The sequence below is a fragment of the Opisthorchis viverrini genome (genome assembly GCF_000715545.1).
Source record: "Opisthorchis viverrini unplaced genomic scaffold opera_v5_416, whole genome shotgun sequence".
NCBI classification, from domain to species: domain Eukaryota; kingdom Metazoa; phylum Platyhelminthes; class Trematoda; order Opisthorchiida; family Opisthorchiidae; genus Opisthorchis; species Opisthorchis viverrini.
The window spans coordinates 305,280-326,296 of record NW_008752078.1 but is presented as its reverse complement, the minus strand read 5'-3'; the positions used below and the strand labels follow the sequence as shown (position 1 = coordinate 326,296).

The window sequence follows — 21,017 nt, the reverse complement described above, 5'->3', positions numbered from 1 at the left end:
GAAATATGCACAAATTGAATATCAGTCTGACATTTTCCCAGCCGCCGTAAATTCTGTTGTTGTTTCTGAGATAAACTAAATTTTGTTAGTCGAAACGCCGAATCACGTTGGACCTATGTTCATGCATTTTTCTTCGATCATGAGTAGCATGCACAAGGCACATGCAAGTTTTCTACAGGCTCAAATCACGTGTGACCGGTTAAATATTCAAGTCAGCCACTCCGTGATTTTTGTACCTCCTATGTGGATTAGATAAACATACTGAATGCATTTGAATTTTCAAAGCGAAAAAGTTGGGAAAGAGAACGGGCACTCATTCTATGGAAGCAGACTGCATTCATCTTGTGATTTTGACCAATCAGAATAGTGATGGATTCAATCAATAAATTGGTCAGCTGAGGTGATGCGTACGAATGTGCAAGCACGAAAGCCTGCTGTTTGATTGACTGTATATCGTTGACACGTAGGAATGAAATTGCACTTGGAACTAAAAATTGTTCATTTGATTTACACGCCGTGAAACGTGCACATTTATCATCTGCATACAGAAAGGTGTGAGTCAGTAACATGTTTCTGCATAAAATCCTAAGTTTCTGTTAACAACACTATCGGATGTTTCCGAGCGAAAGATCAAGAATCAGAATCTTCTTGGGCTTCCAAAAGACGCAGATTGTTGAAAGAGACGATATAAAAGATCCGTGTTGCCAAGATTTTCAGCACAGACCTATCTGGCTTTATGCTTGAAAATTCCGCACTTTCTGAAAAAAATTATATTTTCATTGGATATTACTTAGATTTTAGGCCAAGGACTAAACCAGAAGGGATTCATTTTCTTCCTATCTTGTCTTTCATCTTCTGGTTTTCCAACTTACGTATATGAAATTATATTTTGCCAGGTGCTTTGGCCTTGCTGCCTTCAAACAACTTTGGCATACGAATAAAGCATTTGGGGCGCTTTACTCCGTCTGCAGTGCGATTGTATTGGAAGACATTTATGGAACGGATAATAACCAGATTCCTTAAGAGGATCAGGATAATTTAAGGATACTGATTGGATGGGAGAACTTGACAGCCTTCATCGCCCGGGCTAACCATCGTCATCATCATTATCATTATCATCATCATCATCATCATCATCATCATTATCACCATCATCATCATAGACAGATTTTAACTGTTCAGCACTGATTTTTTGCGACCGCACAGCAGGGGCCACGCAGACTCGTAGTGGTTAAACCACAGATTAGACCAACAGTGGTAAAAAACACTGATATATAGGTGGTACCTCAATATGAACAGTAACAATCAATCTCTGTTGAAATTCACTGATTTAGTGGATCAGCTTCCTTGAGATTACAGCCAGCAAGTACCTCATGAGCAGGTATATCTAAAAGTGAACTAGGTCTGATATTTCACAGACTCACTTGGGTTATTGTCTTGTTCATTCTGACTACATTCAAGGAGGATGGAGCTAGCCTTTAAACCTGCTTGTACAAGAACAGGGATGAACCGCGTCGTCTTGGTGGGACAATGGTACTGTAAAATCACAGTGTTCATTGATAGATCAGGTGTACTTGATCAAAACTGGTCTTCCAGAGATGTTTTATCTCTGCAAAAAACCTCTTCTGCGAATGAGAAGGGAAAACACCATATTTTCATTTAGTTCCGTTCGTATTGTTAAAGGCCGGTCATTTCTGGTGGAAAAGTTCAAACCCTTATTCTGATGCTCTCTTAATGTATTAGTCAAATTTTAAACTTTGACCACTCAAGACCATTGCTTCAGCATCCTTCCGGACCGATATGTCAATGATGTTTATTCAATTCCCGTGCTATTTTGAGCATTATTTCAAGTTGGCACCCTTCCTGTGACTGTTTTCAAATGCTAGTTCAATCCGAATGAAATGAGTTTTAAACAACCGTTTTTGAAATTTCTCAACATTTGTTCTTTTTCTTTCTAACTGAACGTGAAACGTTTTTATAAGAAAGACTGGCTTTCCCGTGCGCGCATGGCGTTAAGGGAGTAATAGGGTGTAACACTATAAATAGTATTAAGATATCCCGATAGCAGATTCATCGTATACTTTACTTTTGTAATAATTAAGCAACCTAATTATGCTGCATTTAGGAATGAACTAGTCGAGCCACTCGTTTTATTCACGAAAAACACACGACATTGTTATCGTCAGGCGATTTCATAACCTGTCAATTGCAGGCGATTGTTTGTTTTCAAGACTGTTAACCTGTCAGTACAATCTCCTCAGATTCTGAGGAAAACAGACAAAAAGTAGGCCATCATTCGAGCATAGCAGTACGTGTATCATCTAAATTGAAATTCATATGGAGACGGGCTGCAAATTCGCACGAGGTATCCGAATTTTATTTGAATGCTTCCTGTGGTTTACCATTTCACTGGAGGGTCACTGTGGCCTTGTCACGCAGGGAAACTTGCACTTTTAAATCCTGGGCCAGTCGAGAATGTGTCAGACATCCGCATCGATCGATAGCCCTAGTTCAAGCTACCGCCTAAATGCACTTTTCCTTGTAAGGTATATAAACCAGAATTCAGTCTTGGACAGCAACAAGTCATGGATATCCGAGGTTGGACTCTACGACGCGTCCTAAAGTACATAAAGCGGTAGTCTGCTTTCACTTCTGAATGCAGCTCACGGAACCAGATTTACCACACTTGACTTTGTTGAAATAAATCCGGAGTTGAAGCTTCAAGTAAAACAGCATTCAAAATGATGGGCGGGATCAGGCAATTTTAATGACTGTGATTCCATTTACAATACCTTTGCCTGTTTTCGCAATACCAGAAGCTGCGTAACAGCTCCCCACATATTTTGGTACTTATCACTGAGCCTAATTAGACCCTATGCGTAGTTTTGTGGGATCCTTTGTTGGGCAATTAGCGCGGTCGTGTGTGGGTTCGATCCTCCATGAGGATGTGGCAGAATCTCAGTATGCATACCAGTGGCTCAAAGGTCTCCAAGCAAAACATGCAATCTCGTTGGCTTGTTCACTTAGCTGGGCAATTTGATTGCAAACGTTTCATCATCAATCGAGGTGACATCATCAGTGCGTTATTGTGGAGCGTAGTAGTGCGTAGCGGTGGGTTGCTGGTTGTGCGTTGGGTAGTGTTGTGCGTGTGTTAATATACGTGCTGCTAGCGTTTAGTTGTTCGGTCGGGCGATTCCATTGGTTGCTCCGTTGTCCTGTGTCCCCATTCGCCGATGCCCACGTGACTTTTGAGCTTGGCATCCCTGCCGTCGTAAATTGATCGACGCTAGAGTGACCTTTGTCCTTTCCAGTCCTGCGTTGTGACCTTTATTGATTTGCCTCCAAGGAGTTCCTTGTTTCGTTGTTTGTGAGTCCAAATATTCGGTCTCCTTGAGTTTTCCGGTTGAGTTTTCCTCTATAGAACACGCAATCTCTTCTGGAACTAATTTGGAAGCAGGTTGAAGTAATTCGTAGCATACTTTCTCATAAAGAAAGTCTAACACAATTTCTTTACTTTGCCCAAGTAAAACTTTTATACCTGTTGATTCGCTGATCTGTTTTATCTGCTGCTAACCCGCTTCAGTGCCTAGCACCGGAGACAAAGTCTCACAGAAGGGAACATTGCTATATTCCGAACAAGCGAGTACGAGAGTGTCAGTGCGTTAACCCGCTTGCCTAGCACCGGAGACAAAGTCTCACAGAAGGGAACATTGCTATATTCCGAACAAGCGAGTACGAGAGTGTCAGTGCGTGCTAGTGCGAAAGTTACAACGGCCCCACGCTATTTAAAGGGGACTTTCTGACGTTGATCCGGGCTGTCTAATAGGCGTTAGTGAACACCGTCAACATCGATTGTGCCTCTATGACATGTCTGAACGCTGATCACATTCGGTCGTGCTTTTCTGGCTTGCTTGGAAACTCATCAGCTTTTGCTGAATTGATTGAATGGTTGACTGTCCTGCATGCTTGCCGGCTCTCCTGTTGAGATTTTGGCGAAGCAGTAGATTATGGGCGTTCTGAGATTACTTTGAGGAATCTGACCTTCCTGATAAAAACAAATATCGTATTGGCAAAAAATGCTCTGATTCACTGCTAGTGGAGAAAACATTTTAGGCATCTGTATGCTGGTGTGGAGAAGTGTCAAGTTTGTCTCTTTACTGGCTAGATTTCAGACAATTCTGGCGTTAAAAGGTTCAGCATTTGCTACGAGGCTAGTACACCCTTGTCAACCTTAGAGGGTGCCTCACTCCAGCTGACTAAGTTTCTGTGACGATCCCACGTTTGACTAAAACAGTCAATTGTAGTTTATTAAATAAATAGTATAAAAGGAAAGATTAAGTTAAATATACTTTTTCAGCTGGCTTCCCCGAAAATGGATCATATATTTGTAACAAGAATTCTCACTTGAGCAGCCTTTCGTTCACGCAAACTGTCAGAGGGATCCCCGGCTACCAGAAAATCCACAGGACTGATGGATGTTACCTCAGCGTAGTGAAGTTTATCCCCATTTTCTTATCTTCTGCTAACTGTTGGGTCATATGACGGGTCTACTTACGCTCTTTTGATATGACTCAACAAGGATGAGAGTTCCTCTATTCGCAAAATTCCAGATACAAGTAGAGGGGTCCTGGAACATTAGAATTTCTAGGTTTGTTCAAAAAGGACAAATCGCATTAAACCGATCAAAAGTTTAGAAGGATACGACGAAAGACTGTTACTTCACGAGTTTTGGCGGAAAAAACTGGACTACGTGATATGATGTCAAGCTCATTTGTGTTGTTACGTAAAAAACGACTGTGGTGTACTCCAACCGGGCATGGCGTTGCATGATTATGGTAACCCCGGGTGCGAGGTATCTTCCACGGATCTGTGACTTCCGCACACCCAGATTTGGGGCGAGTGATCGTAAGTTTCCACCTATACGATATATGGGAATTTATCATCTTCTTTGACGTCACCAAGCCGGTCACTGTTTCTTTTGGATATTTAATGTAACAGGATCGGTGAAGTTTATGAGTTTTGATTTGTTTTTCCGGTAATAGTTGAATGCTTATGTTTTCAACTTCTTCCAGGATTTAATAACCTTTTGGGTATGAACTATTACATTGGATGTACAAGACAAATATTCAGTTTAAGGCATTGTGCGTACTTTTCGGTGCACAATTGCATAGTGTCTTGTGCAGTCACGCATATATATTATCCACGTCAGGTAAAGGCGACCGCGCGAGCACCGAAACTCGTCCATCCAACTGTCTAGTCACACTGTGGCTTGGTTCAGCACCTTTGAACTTGTGGTCTGACCTTAACTGTGCGGCATTTCTGGACGTTTCGTGACTCGGTTTTGCTGCTAAGCCGATACCCATGTGAGCAGTGGAGGATCTGATATTCGGACCCTTTGGAACAATTCGCATGCCGCTGATGCCATGATAATTTTGGAGATTTACTTGATGTCAGAATGGGGAATAGCCCCAAACCAACCGTTTCGTTGAACGCCTCAGCAAGATCAACCACGGGAGTAGCACGGACCGCCACCATTGCTGTTGCACGAATACGTCCGCCATCTTGCATACCCATGTTTCATATCACAACCACCATTGGATATTCGTCACGTGACACGGTCCAGCCAATCATTTACTCAAGTTTGGCTTGTGTACGAATCGACTTCTTTTAAAAATAGTCACAGTATGAACATCGAGTAACTTTTTGTCAAACGTACGTTCACTCAAGTTTAACCTGACTGAGTATATCATAACTAAGTCCGGAACGATTACTTGCCTACGGTTTCGGGGTTCAGTTCTCATCCCCAGTTAGCCCTCAACATGGTAACAAATCCGGACAAAGAAAGATACGGAAGAATGGCCCAAGAACTTTCACCATCTTTCAACAATTTTATGTACACATCATAATTTGTGCCTGGAAATAAAAGTACTCATCCATATAGTTCATAAAAAATAAACAATATTCTGTAAGAATTACCGACGGTAAGAAGTAGGAGCGTGTACATCATCTGGGGTTTGGGGGATTGGTTTGTACTTTTCTTGCTATTCTTTTGCCACCGTTCTTGCAAAGTTGCTGTCAATCTGCCCGACCAAGGGGAACCTGTGGAAAAAAGTAAGTCATTGTGAAGCCAGGAGGTTTGCTCGAGTGCCTTACTGTGAACAAACGAATCATAGCACACACACATATTAGATGAAATGGGTCAGGAGGCTTTTGTGGGACATGACTTCAAGCTGTCCAACTGGATTAGGTAGGGGAAACGTGGTTCTGAAAAGAATATTACCTCTAAAAATCCAGTCGGGAAGTCACTCTGAATGCGTTGTCATCCTCCCTGTTTATTTTTTCAATGGTTTCATGTACGGGACTACCGTGTGAGACATATGGCATTGAATAACCCCATTTCAAACTGTTGAACACTCTTGCGAGTTTTGGACTTATGGATATGACCACATACTTCGTAGCTCCTGCAATAAGATGTATGTAGTGTAAACGTAATAAAAATCAACAAATCGCATCTTATACGCTAGAGAAAGTTTTTCAGTTTACTAGTTGTGCTAAATTGAGTGCCTTTGAGCAGAGAGAATGCGTTCAAACCTGATTTAGAAAACTACTCAAAGTTAAAAAAAATGAGAAACGAAAAAACGTTGAATTTATCCGGAAATCCTAGTTGGAGGAGAATATGGTTTGTTAATCCACCTCTAGTGATCATTCACTGTTTCGGCCGGTGCGAATGACTGATTTCAAGTTGATGGGATCGCCCTATCTTTCGTTCCGTAGTATGGGATTTTGGGGGCGAGATGGCTCAGTGGCAAGAGCGCGAGTTTACTGGCCGGAAGGTCCGTAGTTCGAACCCGACCTCTGCATCTCGACTTCCCCTGTCTAGGCTTGGGTAATCTGACAGTATCCTAGCCCTCATGCTTCTTTCTGGCATCATGTCAGTTAGACACCGAGAGGTTTCTACAGCCAAACGATTTTTTATATCTGATTTATGCTTGGCTGTTAGCTCGACGACGACAAGGGAGCGAACTCCCCACTTGTTCCGTCCGTATTTAAACAACAATAATACCACGCATCTAACCTTCAGATGTTATTCTAAAAAGTGAAAAGGAATAGGAGCAATTTATGCATTAAGGCGTCATATCATGAGCTGTGCATCTTGTTCAAACGGTAAACGCACTGCACAGGAACCTTTCGGTATGAATGGATTGAGAACCAGCCCCATGAGTTTCAACAGCGGAAGAGCATTCTCTGCAAACACAGTAAGGTTACAAAACAGAGATATTAGTAGATAGTAGTTTAAGGAAGTGGCTGCGTACACAAACTGTACGCTGTTTGAGGTTTTCACTCATTTAAGAACCAAGTTCGTTTGAACTGGGGACTCAGCTGAATCTCATCTGTCACAGGGTTTTCAGCAACCTTTTAAGTAGTTTTCCTCCATGAAAATATACTACGATATCCCAAATCTTATACCAGTTGAAACTTGAGGCGGCTTTTGTGCATCACATTCAGCTGTGTAAATGAAGGATCCATATGGGATCCCGTTGAAATTGTCCGTTAAATCCAAACCGGTTTGCAAATCAGCACATTTCACAAACACCACGTACTATCTGGGTTCAAGTGGGACATAAATTCGGTGAAAACTTGGATACTGTGTCAACCCGTTGGGCTGTTAAAGGTTTTCAGTAAACTTATGAATAGCTTTCATTGAAAAAACTTTGGTGTACTCCTTGAAATCTACGGTGGTAGGTTGAATGATGTGACATGAGTCTATTCAGACCAGTCAGGTTTGCAAAGCTATGCTTTTTTTCGGTTGAGCTTAATTGAATAAAATGACCTGTCTGATCATGAGTAATTTGTGGAGAACGGAGAAATATCGTCATAATTGAAAGGTAATATGAATACTACAACAGCCGCGATTGTTAGATTTCCAAACCAAGTTTCTCCACATCGCCTGTTTACATCATGCGGGCCGCCATCACTCTGCCTTTTAGCGTAGCTTGGGTTCATTGCACTCGCAGTTCCTACTCCCTCCAGCCGATAAGTAATAAAACAAAAGAACGTTGATCAAAGACATGTGACTCACTGAAATCACTGCCAAGCGGCAGATAACCATCTTTATTTTTCGTGGCGACATCATTTTGTGTGTATTGGTCGTGAACACGCCTGTCCGAATCGTCAAACAATATTTTCCAGTGTAAGGCTAGCAGACGACCCACCCGTTCGGGCCAATCTCCCGTATCCCTTTGTTTATAGGGAAATGGTCTGTGCACTGACATTGAAAGGGGGAAATGAGAGCTAATGACAACTCTTGCACTTAACAGTCAGATCCAAATACAGTAAGAATATATTCACCTGAAAAACGAGGTAAAATTTCTCCGTCTTATGCATTGAATGCAACACGAGGGGGCTGAACCATTAACAAAATGAGGCCGTAAGTTGGGGTTTCGCTCAAACAGGAGCAACAACTCTTCAAGGTTTGGAATTTCGCCTTCCTCCAAGAACACTCCGTCATGGAGATAGTTTCCTCAGCTGAATGTATTCTGTATTCTGTCTTTCCATTTCGGTGCCTGGTGGTTCAACTGCCTCACTTGATTTTGTGCAAAATGGTTTCCGAATAGAGATACCAAAATAATGGGCCATTTACTGTGCTTTTGATGGGGGATAAGTGTTTCTAAGAGGGAAGCACACAAAAGTAACTTTTCAAACCATACTACTGAACTTCCCCACAAAATCGCGCTTTAGTTTGAGGACAACAAAACTGGATTTGGGTACTTACGGAATACCGAATTGTTTTGAGCTCTACTGGATATCTCACAGGATCTCTTCGAACGGAAATGGGTTCAACAGTCGGTCGACGAGGATGCGTGATTTCTGGAACCTTCGGCTACATGATCTAAACCCGGTTAACCTGTTAGCAGCATTGGCCGTGCAACTGCAGCAATAAAAAATCTGGTGAGTCTGTTTGACTTTATGACAAATATTCGAGTTTGACTTGGAGCATGCTATTGGTCTTTCAAAATCTGACCACAACATGACAGTTTTTATCTCAAGAGGTCTGAATGAATGACAGATATGAGAAACCCGCAACCTGCTTTTTGTCCTACGTGTGATTTTTTCTCTCTCAAACAGAAGAAGGTGAAATTGTTGGGTGGATCTGAGCGTTGTGTTTGCAAACAATTAAAAATACGTTTTTGATTCTCAAATTGAATCTTTTCATCAGGATGAAAATTCCAGTAAATGAATGTCAGTCAAATCGAAGGAATTGAAGCACAGTGGTAGTCGAGTCGGCGACATTTTTATGACAGTATGGAGGCTGAGGAATACAATATTGGCGCGATGTGCATAGTTTATTTAGTTTAGTTTAAAACATGGACTTTAAAGGTACGATGACGAGTTCCGAATTGATTGGTCGTTCCGATTAACGGGTAGGTTGTCCAGCAATAGATTGGCCAAAGTCAATGTGCCGGTCACCGATAACAGGCAATGCTAAATACGCTACGGGCCTATTACTATGTACTCAATGGCCTAATTTAGCAACAGACTGATGATTTTGCCACGCTCCATTAGTTTTAGCCAAACTGTCCATTTTAGAAGCTAACTGTTAAGCAATCCTTTCCCTCTGTCCATACAATAGGTTATTTACTTAACCGTAACTAATTTTGTAGTGAAAAACACCGTTTGGAGGAATTCGTTTATTATCTCAAATCACTGTGAAAGTGTACCGTACTCAGAGCAGTGCATGAGACTGCACCTGTTACTTTGAAACAAAAGTCAACTTGGCCAGACCGGTTTGTTTGCCTTTGTCTATCCCTTGAACAGCTGAGAAAAAAGTAATTTGGAGAATGGTACACTCTGTTCAACCGGTCTTCTCTAAGTTGCGAAGTCCCTGGCATCAGTTTTCTCTGGGCACCCTTCGGAACTTATTGACCTCAGACATGTCACATGTTTCTTACCCATAACACTCACGCGAATTCCAAATGAACAACATATTACGGAAGAAATTAGTTTTCAAACAATACAGCTGAATCAACGATTTGCACAAAACACCGCACCGGGAAAAGTGGTAGACGAATGAAACTCCGGTCAATGAACACGGGTGGCAGCTTCGCCAAGAAGCTCCACTGAGTTTAATAAACTAGACTAAAGACCGCTGATTACACCTCGTTCCGTAGCAAAGAGCCACCGGGGCATTTTAGTTATCGCCACATCATGCGATAGAATGTTGGTGTACTTGCCCAGGGTCAAGGTGCAGAAATTCTTAGGTAATCCGGGCCGAAGGTCTCCTTGATGATAGCGAACAGTTGGGTGATGGGTAACCCTTCTTAGGGGTCTGTTCACTTACTCAGCGTTTTACACTTTCACACGATCGATATTGCATGCAGATTGCAAGTAAAGTCAATGTATGTTCATAGGTTGAAGGTCACTGTATAGCGGACCCTGGAAGTGTACTCAAAAAAGGTCACTGTACGATAAGCCTGTGTATTAGTAAGTGATACCAAAGTGTGTTTTCAGCTGAGGTTCCTTTGAGGGCAACATTTTTCCAGGCACCATTTGAAGTTTTTTTTGTTTTTTTTTTGCCTAATCTGCTATCGCGATTTTCAGTGGTGCGGATGAACAAAGTGGTATTGCAAACAATAGCCTTAATATGTTGGCTTTCGATGGGTTTCGATGGGTGTGTGATCTATTTATACTCTTGAGTGAAAGTTTTAAAAATCGATGGTTGCCTGTATGCAGTATTGGCACGATATAAGCTTAGTCCTTGCTCAATAGGAATGATACTGGAGAAGAGTTTCTCTCTTGCTCAAGATCATCGACAAGACACAGGCTCAGGAATCGCGTCATGGATGTCTGAAATGCAAGTGTAACGGTGTATTACACCGATGAAGCATCCGAATAGTCTATGTTCTGGTGTCCCAACTCCCTCCCCGCATCTGATGGAAGGTGAATTTTATTACAGAAATTGTGGAATCGATTTGTGGTGTTTTATAATAATCTGTAACAGTCAATAAATATCCAGTAACGTTCAAGCGAATGTTTAGTTTTTTTTAAAAAAAAATAATGTGCACATGAGACATTTACTTTCGTGTCTAATGAATTCTAACCGTCTGCCAATGAAGAACTTTTCAACGAGGAGCTTTCCTCCATTCAGCAATGTCGATGTTAGAGTAATTCAGAAGAGAATTTTTCCAATTCCGAAACTACTCATACGCAAACAGAAAAGCTGGTCACTCGGACTTTATATAAAGTGAGGTTCGAAGGAAGGAGTTGGCGTCTATATTGTGCTCGCTCACATATTAGCTGTAACGTCTGTTCCTCTACTATTAAAGGGTTGAGCAGCATTCAGGATAAAGGCATCATTTGGCCGATTTTTTCAAGACAACAATTTCCTCTGTTTTGCGTAAAGGTGACCGTTTGAAGTAGATTGGTGGATAAAGGAAAGCGACTTACCATCGACATAAACAATCGCTCTGTCCAAAATTCGCACATCTCCCCGATTGACTGGTTCATAAGCTCGACACTCGTAAAATCCAGCGTCCAGAGATGAGACAGTTGCCGACTCAAACACTACTTCACTCTTGTACGACTTCAAAGGATCCGCGAGAAGTTGTTTGTATACTCGTATTCCAAGCGAGGGGCGGTTGGTCAGCTGGACAAACGTCTGCGCAAACCAATGAATCATGAATGCGGTTTGATTGTTGGACATTGTGTCTAAGCTCATGGTTGATTCATGCAAACCACTGAGGCCAGGAAGCCCATGAGTGTGAGACTGAATTAGATTGTCGTAGCTATGCTCAGGACGGAACCAGTCGATGGCGACAAAGACCGCATTGGTTTTCCTCAGGTGGACAACACACGTCAAGTTAAACGGATATCCCAGCTGAGCAACTGAGGGCATCGAGATTTGTACTGGATTCGGGGTGAAGAATACGTCATAAAATATGCAGATAAAGTATTGCATTCAGAACATTTAGAAAGACATTTCACTTTTCAAGACTTAACTAGTGGGAGCAATTCTCAATTTATTTAGGCGGATACTTATAAAGAGCAAATTCCAACGACAGAGGAAAATATTATGATCAGTTGTAGGTTGACCAAAAAGGATACAACAAGACTAAATATAGATGCCAGATGTGTGCGCATAAAAATCCTGTAGTGTTTCTAAGTATGGCTTCTGTCATTGTCTAGTGATCCGGGATTGTGAATTCTCACCTTCGTAGTGTTCCAAGACAAGAATTGCCTTTGAAGGTTTCCCTGCTGCTCCCGGCGATTGTTTTCACCAATTTTTTCTCTTCTAAACTCGCCTGAACGGTGCTAATAGGATTCGTAGGTAGTAAAATGTCCTTCAAAGTGCAGAAGTGCTGTTTCCAGATTCCTGAGAGCTATTCATCTGAAGCCAAAGTCGCTCTGTAGAGCACTGAGATGCATTTCCCTAGTACAATCGTGTAGTTGAATGTTTTTCAGCAGAAAACAATGTGCGTAATATCGGTTTCATAGATTCACTATTCCAGGCCATTGTAACGCTTCTCCCGTACACGCGCATCCGTGACGTTACATCTGGAAAGCTGTGCACCCAAAATTGTTGCTACCAGAACTTGGCAAACAGTGTCAACCACTCGGTAACTCAATTCCACCGTAGCTGCATTTTCCTTAATGGTACGTCATCTTGCGAATAATTATGCAGAATGAGCTTAGGCGTAAGTCACGCGTCCATTTTAAATTCACGTTGTTTTTATGCTTTCGGTCGCACGAAAGTTCTTCAAACAAATTACGTTGAACGCATTTTGAATGCGAGTAACTTTTTACTCAGTTGTCAAAATATTGATTTGTTTTTCTGCCTGAAGAGAATGTTTTGCTAATATACAAACTGAATTGAGGAAAATTCGAACAGGAATTCAGTAAATTAGTTTCTCATGTCCGTGTGGATACAAAAAAATGATTGAATTGTTCCTACAGTTCAAATATTTTGAATGTGGCACGTTCACATTATAGCCGGAGTTCTTTTATAAATATTGAGTTGATGCGGAGAAATAAACTGAATTTTTAATTAGTGGTATTCTTGTACCTTAAGGGTTGAGCAGTTGCCTGAAACTGACCTATTTTTGCAGTCTGAGGAGATTTGGGAACTTGGAAGAAAGATTTTGTCCTGTAAGTAGAGCCAGTCTTTCATGGAAAGCCGAGAAGCAGTGTACGGCTACCAATCCTTGTTGGGAACCATCAGCTTTGTGGATCTGACGAACTCCAAATCTACTCGAACCCGCAACCTCCCTAATTGTGTAACAGTGGACACTACTGATGAAGCAGTGAGTAGTATGTGGTTATCTCTGCTTCGCTTTTATTGAAAAGTGAGATTTATTACGGAATTTGTGGGATCGCTTTGTAGCATTCGTTTACGTTTGAGTGATAGTCATTAAGCATCCCGAAAAGTTAAGGAAGACGCGTTCTAAAAGAAGACGGTTACACAGTTTTTATGAACAAGATGCATGTGAGAGTTTTGCTTCACTGTCCAATCGTTTGTAACTGCTCATTTGGTGTTTTCCAATAAATAACAGCGAAGGCCTTCATTCTTCCACTTGTAGTCTAAGCGGTTAGCGGTTTGGTTACAAGCGGCCGATCAGCAGCTTGATGAGCTTCCAGCCAGACAATATTCAGCGGTACTCATCTGTCATTTATGGGATCCACATCACTCAGTCCCACGTGTTGATTGGCCCCTAAAGCAAAGTCACACATAGAATATTCGATCACCGGGTAAATACTGTTCTCCTTTGAGCTACTGATTGACTGTTGGTAGTGTGAGGAGATTTGGGAATTTTTCAATGCAAAAATTTTGTCATGTAAGGGAAGCTAATCTATGATGAAAAGTCGGTTATCTCTTGCCTACTCTGTATTGCGCTATGGTTGGTGTACGATCTAATTTGATGGGTCAAAGTTTGGAAACAAAAGAAATAATCTGTGCATTAGTTGTAATTCTTTCAGTTTAGTGGCCAAGCCTAACCTTAGATATGTTCCTGTCAAACCCAGAGCCTCAGTAGTCAACCTTACAGGTAGCAGTATGTTTACGAAAACACGAGATTCATCAACAAGTGACGTATAAGTTCAGGTAGGACGCTCTCCGGAAAACGTACGATGTCTTGTCTGTTGTTTGCACCCCAGGTGTCAGCAAGCGTTTACCTGCGAAGCATGTCGAGATGTTTTTAGTTGTTGTTCCATTACATCTGCCTATCAAGTGAAAGGAAACCTCCGAGGGCAACTTTCCTCTTTTTGTCCCAATCAATTTTGAAAGGGTTTCTCAATACTTTGAGTCCAAGTTGTTATGTGTGGTGAGAACAAGCTAGGAAGTGTGTTGACAGCAGTCAGCTTTTAAAGGAGAGCTAGAAAACGGCACACGAAAGGCTCAAACACAAGATGACGGAATGAAATGATTAAACCAAGAACAAGTGTTGGCGGATTTACGGACTATTCCGAAAGGATTGTTGGTCGCAATCACCAATAAGTTAAAACTTTTCAGTGACAGTTTACTTTCCGTTCCAGGAGCTAAACGTAGTCCCTATCATCCAATCAGTTTCCTTTGAGTAGTCGCCTTCGGCGGATTGACAGGTGCTCATGTTCTCTGAGATGGCGCTTGTCACGTCAAAACCGGCTATACAAGTGGTCCTCGGAGGAATACTGTTACTAATAATAGTAACGGAAGAACGATGACACTTTCAAGCAAGAAAACTCTAAGGCCAACTTTCTTAACTGTGCAAAAGGCCTTTACCAGCAGCATACTCACTGTCCCACAACTCCATTTGAAGCAAATAAAAATTAGAAACTACGTGTGCTAACTTTTCGCTCACCCACTCAGGCCCGCAGAAGATACCAAAAGTACAGGTAAAAACGTCGTTGTTTAGGGCGACTGACATACGGGATGAAGAGCATTTGGGTGTATGATATTTGATAGGTGGGCATCACATGTCAGATGAAGCACCTAGTGACATAAAATGCTATGGCCTTGAAACAATGGTATGAAGGTGAAATATTTATTGCTCTTTTGCCAAAACGAACAGAATGCTCTGCGAATCCAAAGGGGTAAATTACATTTAAAACACTGAAGTATTTGCAAAAGATTCTCAGTTTTCACAGTGATTTGGTTTTAACGAGGGCCTTTGTTGAATCCACCTGGATCTCTCGTTTATGATGATGGTACGTCTAGACACCGTACTGGAATATCATACAAACTGGAGCATGAAGCGGCTTTCTGCAGCACATTCAAATCAAAGACCATTTAAAATGAGAAATTCAGTTGAGTTTCCAGTTCAAACCAAGAGGGATTACAAATGAGAGAATTTGTCGAATTTTGTTGAATTTGAGTTCAATTATGAACCCAGGAGTTCTGCCTACTTGCTGAACCTCAAGAAGGGAAGAATCGGTCCTGGATTGTCGAAGGGTTTTAAGGAAACTTATGAGTAGTTTTTATCGTCTAGGCATAATCTTTGTGTCCTCGGTTATCACACATTACCTCTCAATCATATCTTAATTTTAACTTCAGTATTATCCATACCTTGAATTTGGTCAATTGGACATAAACTGGTCTTATTCAATCTTACATCGGTGAGGAAGTTATTTTCTAAATTAATATCCAAGTGTTTCATTGAATCTCCTTAATTAAACACAGAACAGAAGGCGAATTAAGCCTCTGTATTGATATTGGAAATGACGGAAACCGTTAATATAGACTTCAAGAGAGTGACGAAAGAACATTTAGGAGATATTCATCTGCTTTGAGTTGGCTATCCCTTCATTGTGACAACATAGGGACTCGTAACGAATGCGTACAACGTATGCATACGCTACTGAGCCATACTTTACTTACAGTACTATATTCTAAGACACCTTGTCTTCGGCTCAGGCACCCCTCTGCTATTGAGGCAACATAACAATGCTTAGTGTCACTGAGTTCAAAAAATAATGTAACAGCGCACCATTTTTGTCTAAATTTGCAAGTGTCAGCCAATCTTGCGAGTCCAATGAGATCTGCAGTTTATTGCTAGCTTTCAGGGCATCAACGCTGTCGAAGCCTTCGTTGCGTGGATATCTTCTGTCACATTCTATAGTCAGTGAGATTTTACAGGGTTGTTCTGTCCGAAGCCTTCATGAGTTTGTACGAGCTATTCAACAGGTTTAGCTTGGCGTACTCCGTTTTACGGCAGACAATGATCCGCTTTCATGTATGAAAGAGGGGCACAATTCGCTAGATATACAAAATCCCTTCAAGGCGTTTATCTGTCGGAACGATACGCGTTGTTGCCAAACATTACACAACCTTACAAATTTTAATTGCTTTCGGTTTCGTCTCGTTTCGCCCACCCTATCATCCTTTGTATAGTGAATGAATCAAACATAAATCGGCTTTCATTGTGCCCTGAGGATTTCTTTGCGGCCGAGGTGGATGACCGGTTATTTCTGGTCTTTAGTGAAGCCCTCCGACAAGATCTGTGACACGCAAATGAACTCGTTGAGAAGACACATTCAACCTCACGATGACATAATCTGAAGATGGAAATCCCACTAGTTGGATGTAAGTTCGCCCAATAGTGTCATAGCAACAAAACCGCATTGCAGCTACGCATTGTCTTTAGAAATCAAAGACTGAACGCCATAGGTACATAGGCCCTGAACACACCAGGTGACCTCTTGTCTGCAAAAAGCGTTACCACATGAAGGCCAGACGGAAAGAAAAACTCACGCTGAACTCATCTTACCAAATCTAATTGCTCTTAGTGAGTTTGGAAAAAGTCAAGGTAAAATACTGTGTGTGTGATTTGTCTTGAGCAACTTACGAGCAAAGACAGAAGTTAAAATGTACGCGCAGTTTCCCACATTGATTCATCGAAACGTGGAAAACTCTAAAGAGTACATTTTCCAGGTGTTTTATCTGAAATGAAAATTTTAATTATTTGATCGATGGTAGGAGAAGATTTTTCAACCGCTCAATTTCAACTTTACTGTTTTTGTTCAAATGTTCCTTGAAGTAACTTCTCAGAATAATGGACCGGACTCAGTGACTTTTAGTGGGCTCCTTCCAAACAGGGGGTAGAAAGTTTTCAGCAAACTAATTTAGAGCTTCCCAAAATCTATAAGACAGGCGTGGATTTTGTTTTAGATGCACTTTTTTTAAGCCAGCAAGATGTGAGTAAATTTCAAAACTCAAAAATCGTTTTTGAGCCGAGGATTAAAGTGTCAAGAAAGAAATGTGCTGAAGGTTAGTTCCCAACCTGTCAGTAGTATCATGGCACGATAACTGGCCACTTTTGTTCAGCTCCTTAGTGTTGGCACATGCAGTACAGGTAAACTGAGAAAAAAGTTGAAAAGAATGCAAAGCTAAGCAGCGTAAGTTATTCTGTGTCCTGTCAACCAAAAGTTCTGTACCTGGGGGGTCGTGGTGTTTTTTAACGACTGTCTATTCGCCGGGCTTGGCAACTGTATTGCAAACGTTTCTTCACCAATCGAGGTGGCATCATCAATGTAGTATCGCATGAATTGTGTTAAATACAATCTAGGAAAGCGTGAGGCATAAGTTTACCGGCTGATTGTCTAGTATGAATACAATTCACAGCCAGCTCGATCCTCTGGCCAATATAAGTGAAGACGACGACACCGTGAGTAGACTCCTGGTCACCTGAGTTGAATTAATCGACAGAAGCACAACAGGGACAAATTTGCTTGTCCTAAAGACTGTCTGGTTTGATGTGATTGCATCCGATGAAGAGAGTGATGAGAACAGATACTGTGTTATCTGCACACCTGAGCACACTAGTGTTCATTCGTCCTTCATTGGTAAATATTTTGTGCTATGCGTGTTACTCAGTGGTGGTGTTAACAGTTGTCTTTTGACACTAGAACTTTTAACCCATCAAATGGTTAAATAAACGTGCTGCATAACTGTCATTTTATTGGCGTTTCCAAAATTTTCAGCTTTGGAAAAATTTTACACGGGCATAAGGCACAAAACAAATTATCAGATGAGTAGAATTGTATCTGCTAAAATGGCGTCAAGTAACGTTTCACTTCTGAATTCTCGGCGTTTGATTAAACTCTCTAGTTGTTAGTAGTCGTTAGGAACGCATAATAGTTAATTTTTGAGTAATATTTTAGGAACACTTGTGGTATGAACGTATCTTTCAACTATTGCGTGGTGTTGAAAACTACCAGAATGAATTTGCATAATGTGTCGAGCGTTGATTTTATTTTTTCCAAGTCTAACCACTTGAGAGCATACTTTGTTCTGAAATGCCGTTGAATACGCCTGTGCCCCTGCCTGAGATTAGTGCAGGATTTTGATGTGTTTGTGCGCCATTTGGGTAGGAACTAGTTGGGATCATTTGGGCAGGGACTGGTTGAGAAACGCCGTGGTTGGGGCAAAAAACATCCACCTTTATCCATGATGCCTAAAATCACAGTTCGTTCTTTTCCTTTAGTCGCGGAGACTTACTGGTTACTTTCAACTTACCTGATGAGTTTGCTAGTTTTTCCTAGTTTGTACTTTGATATTGTGTGCAATCCCATCAGCAAAAAGAGGGAAGCCGTGGATTTTCCTGTTGGGAAACACCAACTACACAGTTACAGACAACTGGACCAGAAAGTAAAACTCTCATATGCACTTTGTTTTCAAAAACTGAATATTCGTCTTCCTGAACGTCTTCCTGAACTTTCTTAGACATTCATCGCGCACTTGTAAACGAATGCTGCAGAGCGCAGGTTCCGTAGTAAATTCCACCTTCCATTAGAAGCGTGGCGGAATTATTAGAAAACCACATACTACTCGTACGTCCCATCAGTAGTAGCTACCGTTACACCAATAGCATGCTTGTAATCAAGGTATTTTACAACGTCCATCATCACTAGAGTTTAAGTCAATCCTAGAAAACTTTCTCCCTATCAAATGTACAGAAAAAGTTAAACGGTTTAACTGTAGGACAAAGTTTTGAATAGATAAAATTTGGCCACTTGCAAATAAAATTGTGTAAAATGTGGCTGGGTCATTGACTTCGGTAATGATTCGTCTTTCGTCGGGCAGATTTTAAAACTCTTGAAATGGATAAATTATTGCATGAACACATCTTACGTTCTATGAAAAACAACTATAAAATCTGAAATTAATAATTAACTCGCGCGCGTTTTACAGTTTTCTACAGAAAACCGCTTAGAAGCCAAGCTGTTTTTGAGACGTGGTGATCTGACCCAGTGATATTTTTCACTGCGAAAGATACAAGATTTGAGAAGGTTTCTCGTTATGTACTGTTTAACATGCAACTCGTTGGATTTGCTCACAAATGTTTTCAAAGCTGGGAGAGTTCTCAAAACTATTGTGAAAGTTTAGGCAATTCGACGTGGTTTCCAATTTGCTTTAAATGTAGACTGAAATAAACCGAACACTAAAATAACATCGACTCTGTTGCAATGTTCGCAAGGAGCACACAGTGTTTCAAGGAAATTTCCAAAATATCTACTGATGCTTGAGTGTAGGTTCATCAATTTTCTGTGTTTTGTCGTAACCTGTCGGCTCAGTGATAGGTCAGTAGTCGTTCACATCAAATGACATTCTCTGATCAGGTGTCAGGCTAAAAATTCCCTAAATTTGTTGAGCTCGATACTGCTACCATAACATGGTCGCCCAGTCTACACTATTTCTGACTTTTGAGTCACCGACCAAGCACTTCAGCTCCAAAATTACGTTTTTTCCTTCGAAAACCATCTTTTTAGGGGCGCGTTTTTAGAAAAACCGATTTCTAATTTTTTTGGATAGTTTTCTCTGTCCCACTGCTAAAAAGCACCGGTCATACTAGCCCGCACCCTTCCTACCAGCGACCATCTATTCAACAAACACAACCCTTATTTTTCGCGGTCGTACTAGCCCGCACCCTTCCTACCAGCGACCATCTATTCAACAAACACAACCCTTATTTTTCGATCAGCATTTCGCTGTGATCTATGCAGAGCAGGCAGAAACACAGCTGTTTCCTCCTTAGTGGGAATACTCAGCCGTGTGTCTTTCACGAGAGTCAGACGAACTTCACACCCGCAAAATACTTACTGGTTTGAGCACAACCATTCGACTATAGGTGGCTGATCGGAAGTACGCTTAGCTCACACTTAAATGTTGTATAACGTCATTCAATCCATAATCAGCTCAGAGGAAGAATATCTTCACAAGGTGAGTGGAAATTTCACCAAAAATGTCATCCCTCAAGGAGCGCGTTAACACGTGACGTGATGCCCGTGATTTAAGGATGAGTGTCACTGCGTCCTGTCTAAGTACGAGTTGGTCACACAGCTGATCAGCTGCTCGTTGCCGTTATGTTCATTGTTCAAACTACTAAAAGGGGTGTCGTGGATTCAAAACTCCCTGGATTTCAGTGAGTTGCCCACTACTGGTGATTCGCAATAAGGATGAAACAACTCTACGATGATTTATGGTCTTTCGGCATAGATAGACTTTACTTACAGGAGGGAATTTCCATCAAAATTCCTGCATCTATCCACACTTTGGACACTCTACACGAAACGAGTCATATAAGTGTACATTCTAAAATACCTCGCATTCATCAACACCTGAAACAAAAATTGCTTACGGTTGAGCTTCCCTACCATCTAGGTGATTATAAACACCTTGAGAGTAGTTTTCTTCATAAAAACATACTGCGATATCTCGAATATCGTGTTGACTGAAACATTAGGCGACCTGTGTGCAGCACATTCAGTTGAAGAATATCGTAAACGAGAGATTCAGCTGAGTCTCTGGTGAAAACCTAGTTGATGTGTATATGAGTGTATTTGTGAAACTCTGTCCCCTTTGGGTTCAACTGGAACATAAGGTTGCCGGAAACTCGAGGACTGCGCCCATCTGATGAGTCCCAAGAACGGCAAAAATGGTCGTGGGCTGTCGAAGAGTTTTCAGCAACCATGTGAGTCCCATCCTTTATAGAGAAAGCGGATGTTCTTTCGTGCATTCCTTAGTAAGTGAAACAGAGCGACATTATCTC

General features: G+C 41.4%; 2 protein-coding genes across 2 annotated transcripts in view; both read right to left on the bottom strand.

The window, feature by feature from the left end:
* T265_10893 (hypothetical protein) overlaps positions 1 to 1,557 on the bottom strand; it is a gene marked incomplete at both ends in the record, with an annotated part of 34,605 nt that extends 33,048 nt beyond the window's left edge. Inside the window, one exon of the mRNA XM_009177401.1 lies at positions 1,425 to 1,557. Within this exon, the coding sequence (XP_009175665.1) occupies positions 1,425 to 1,557 (133 nt within the window). The remainder of the gene's footprint in view (positions 1 to 1,424) is intronic.
* A 6,524-nt stretch (positions 1,558 to 8,081) lies between these two features.
* On the bottom strand, positions 8,082 to 11,893 carry T265_15287 (hypothetical protein; the record flags this gene model as incomplete). The annotated part of the gene is made up of 2 exons (XM_009177400.1): positions 8,082 to 8,266; positions 11,446 to 11,893. Coding segments are annotated over 2 exons (633 nt in total), but the record flags the coding sequence as incomplete, so codon positions are not given.
* Between the last annotated feature and the right edge of the window lie 9,124 nt (positions 11,894 to 21,017).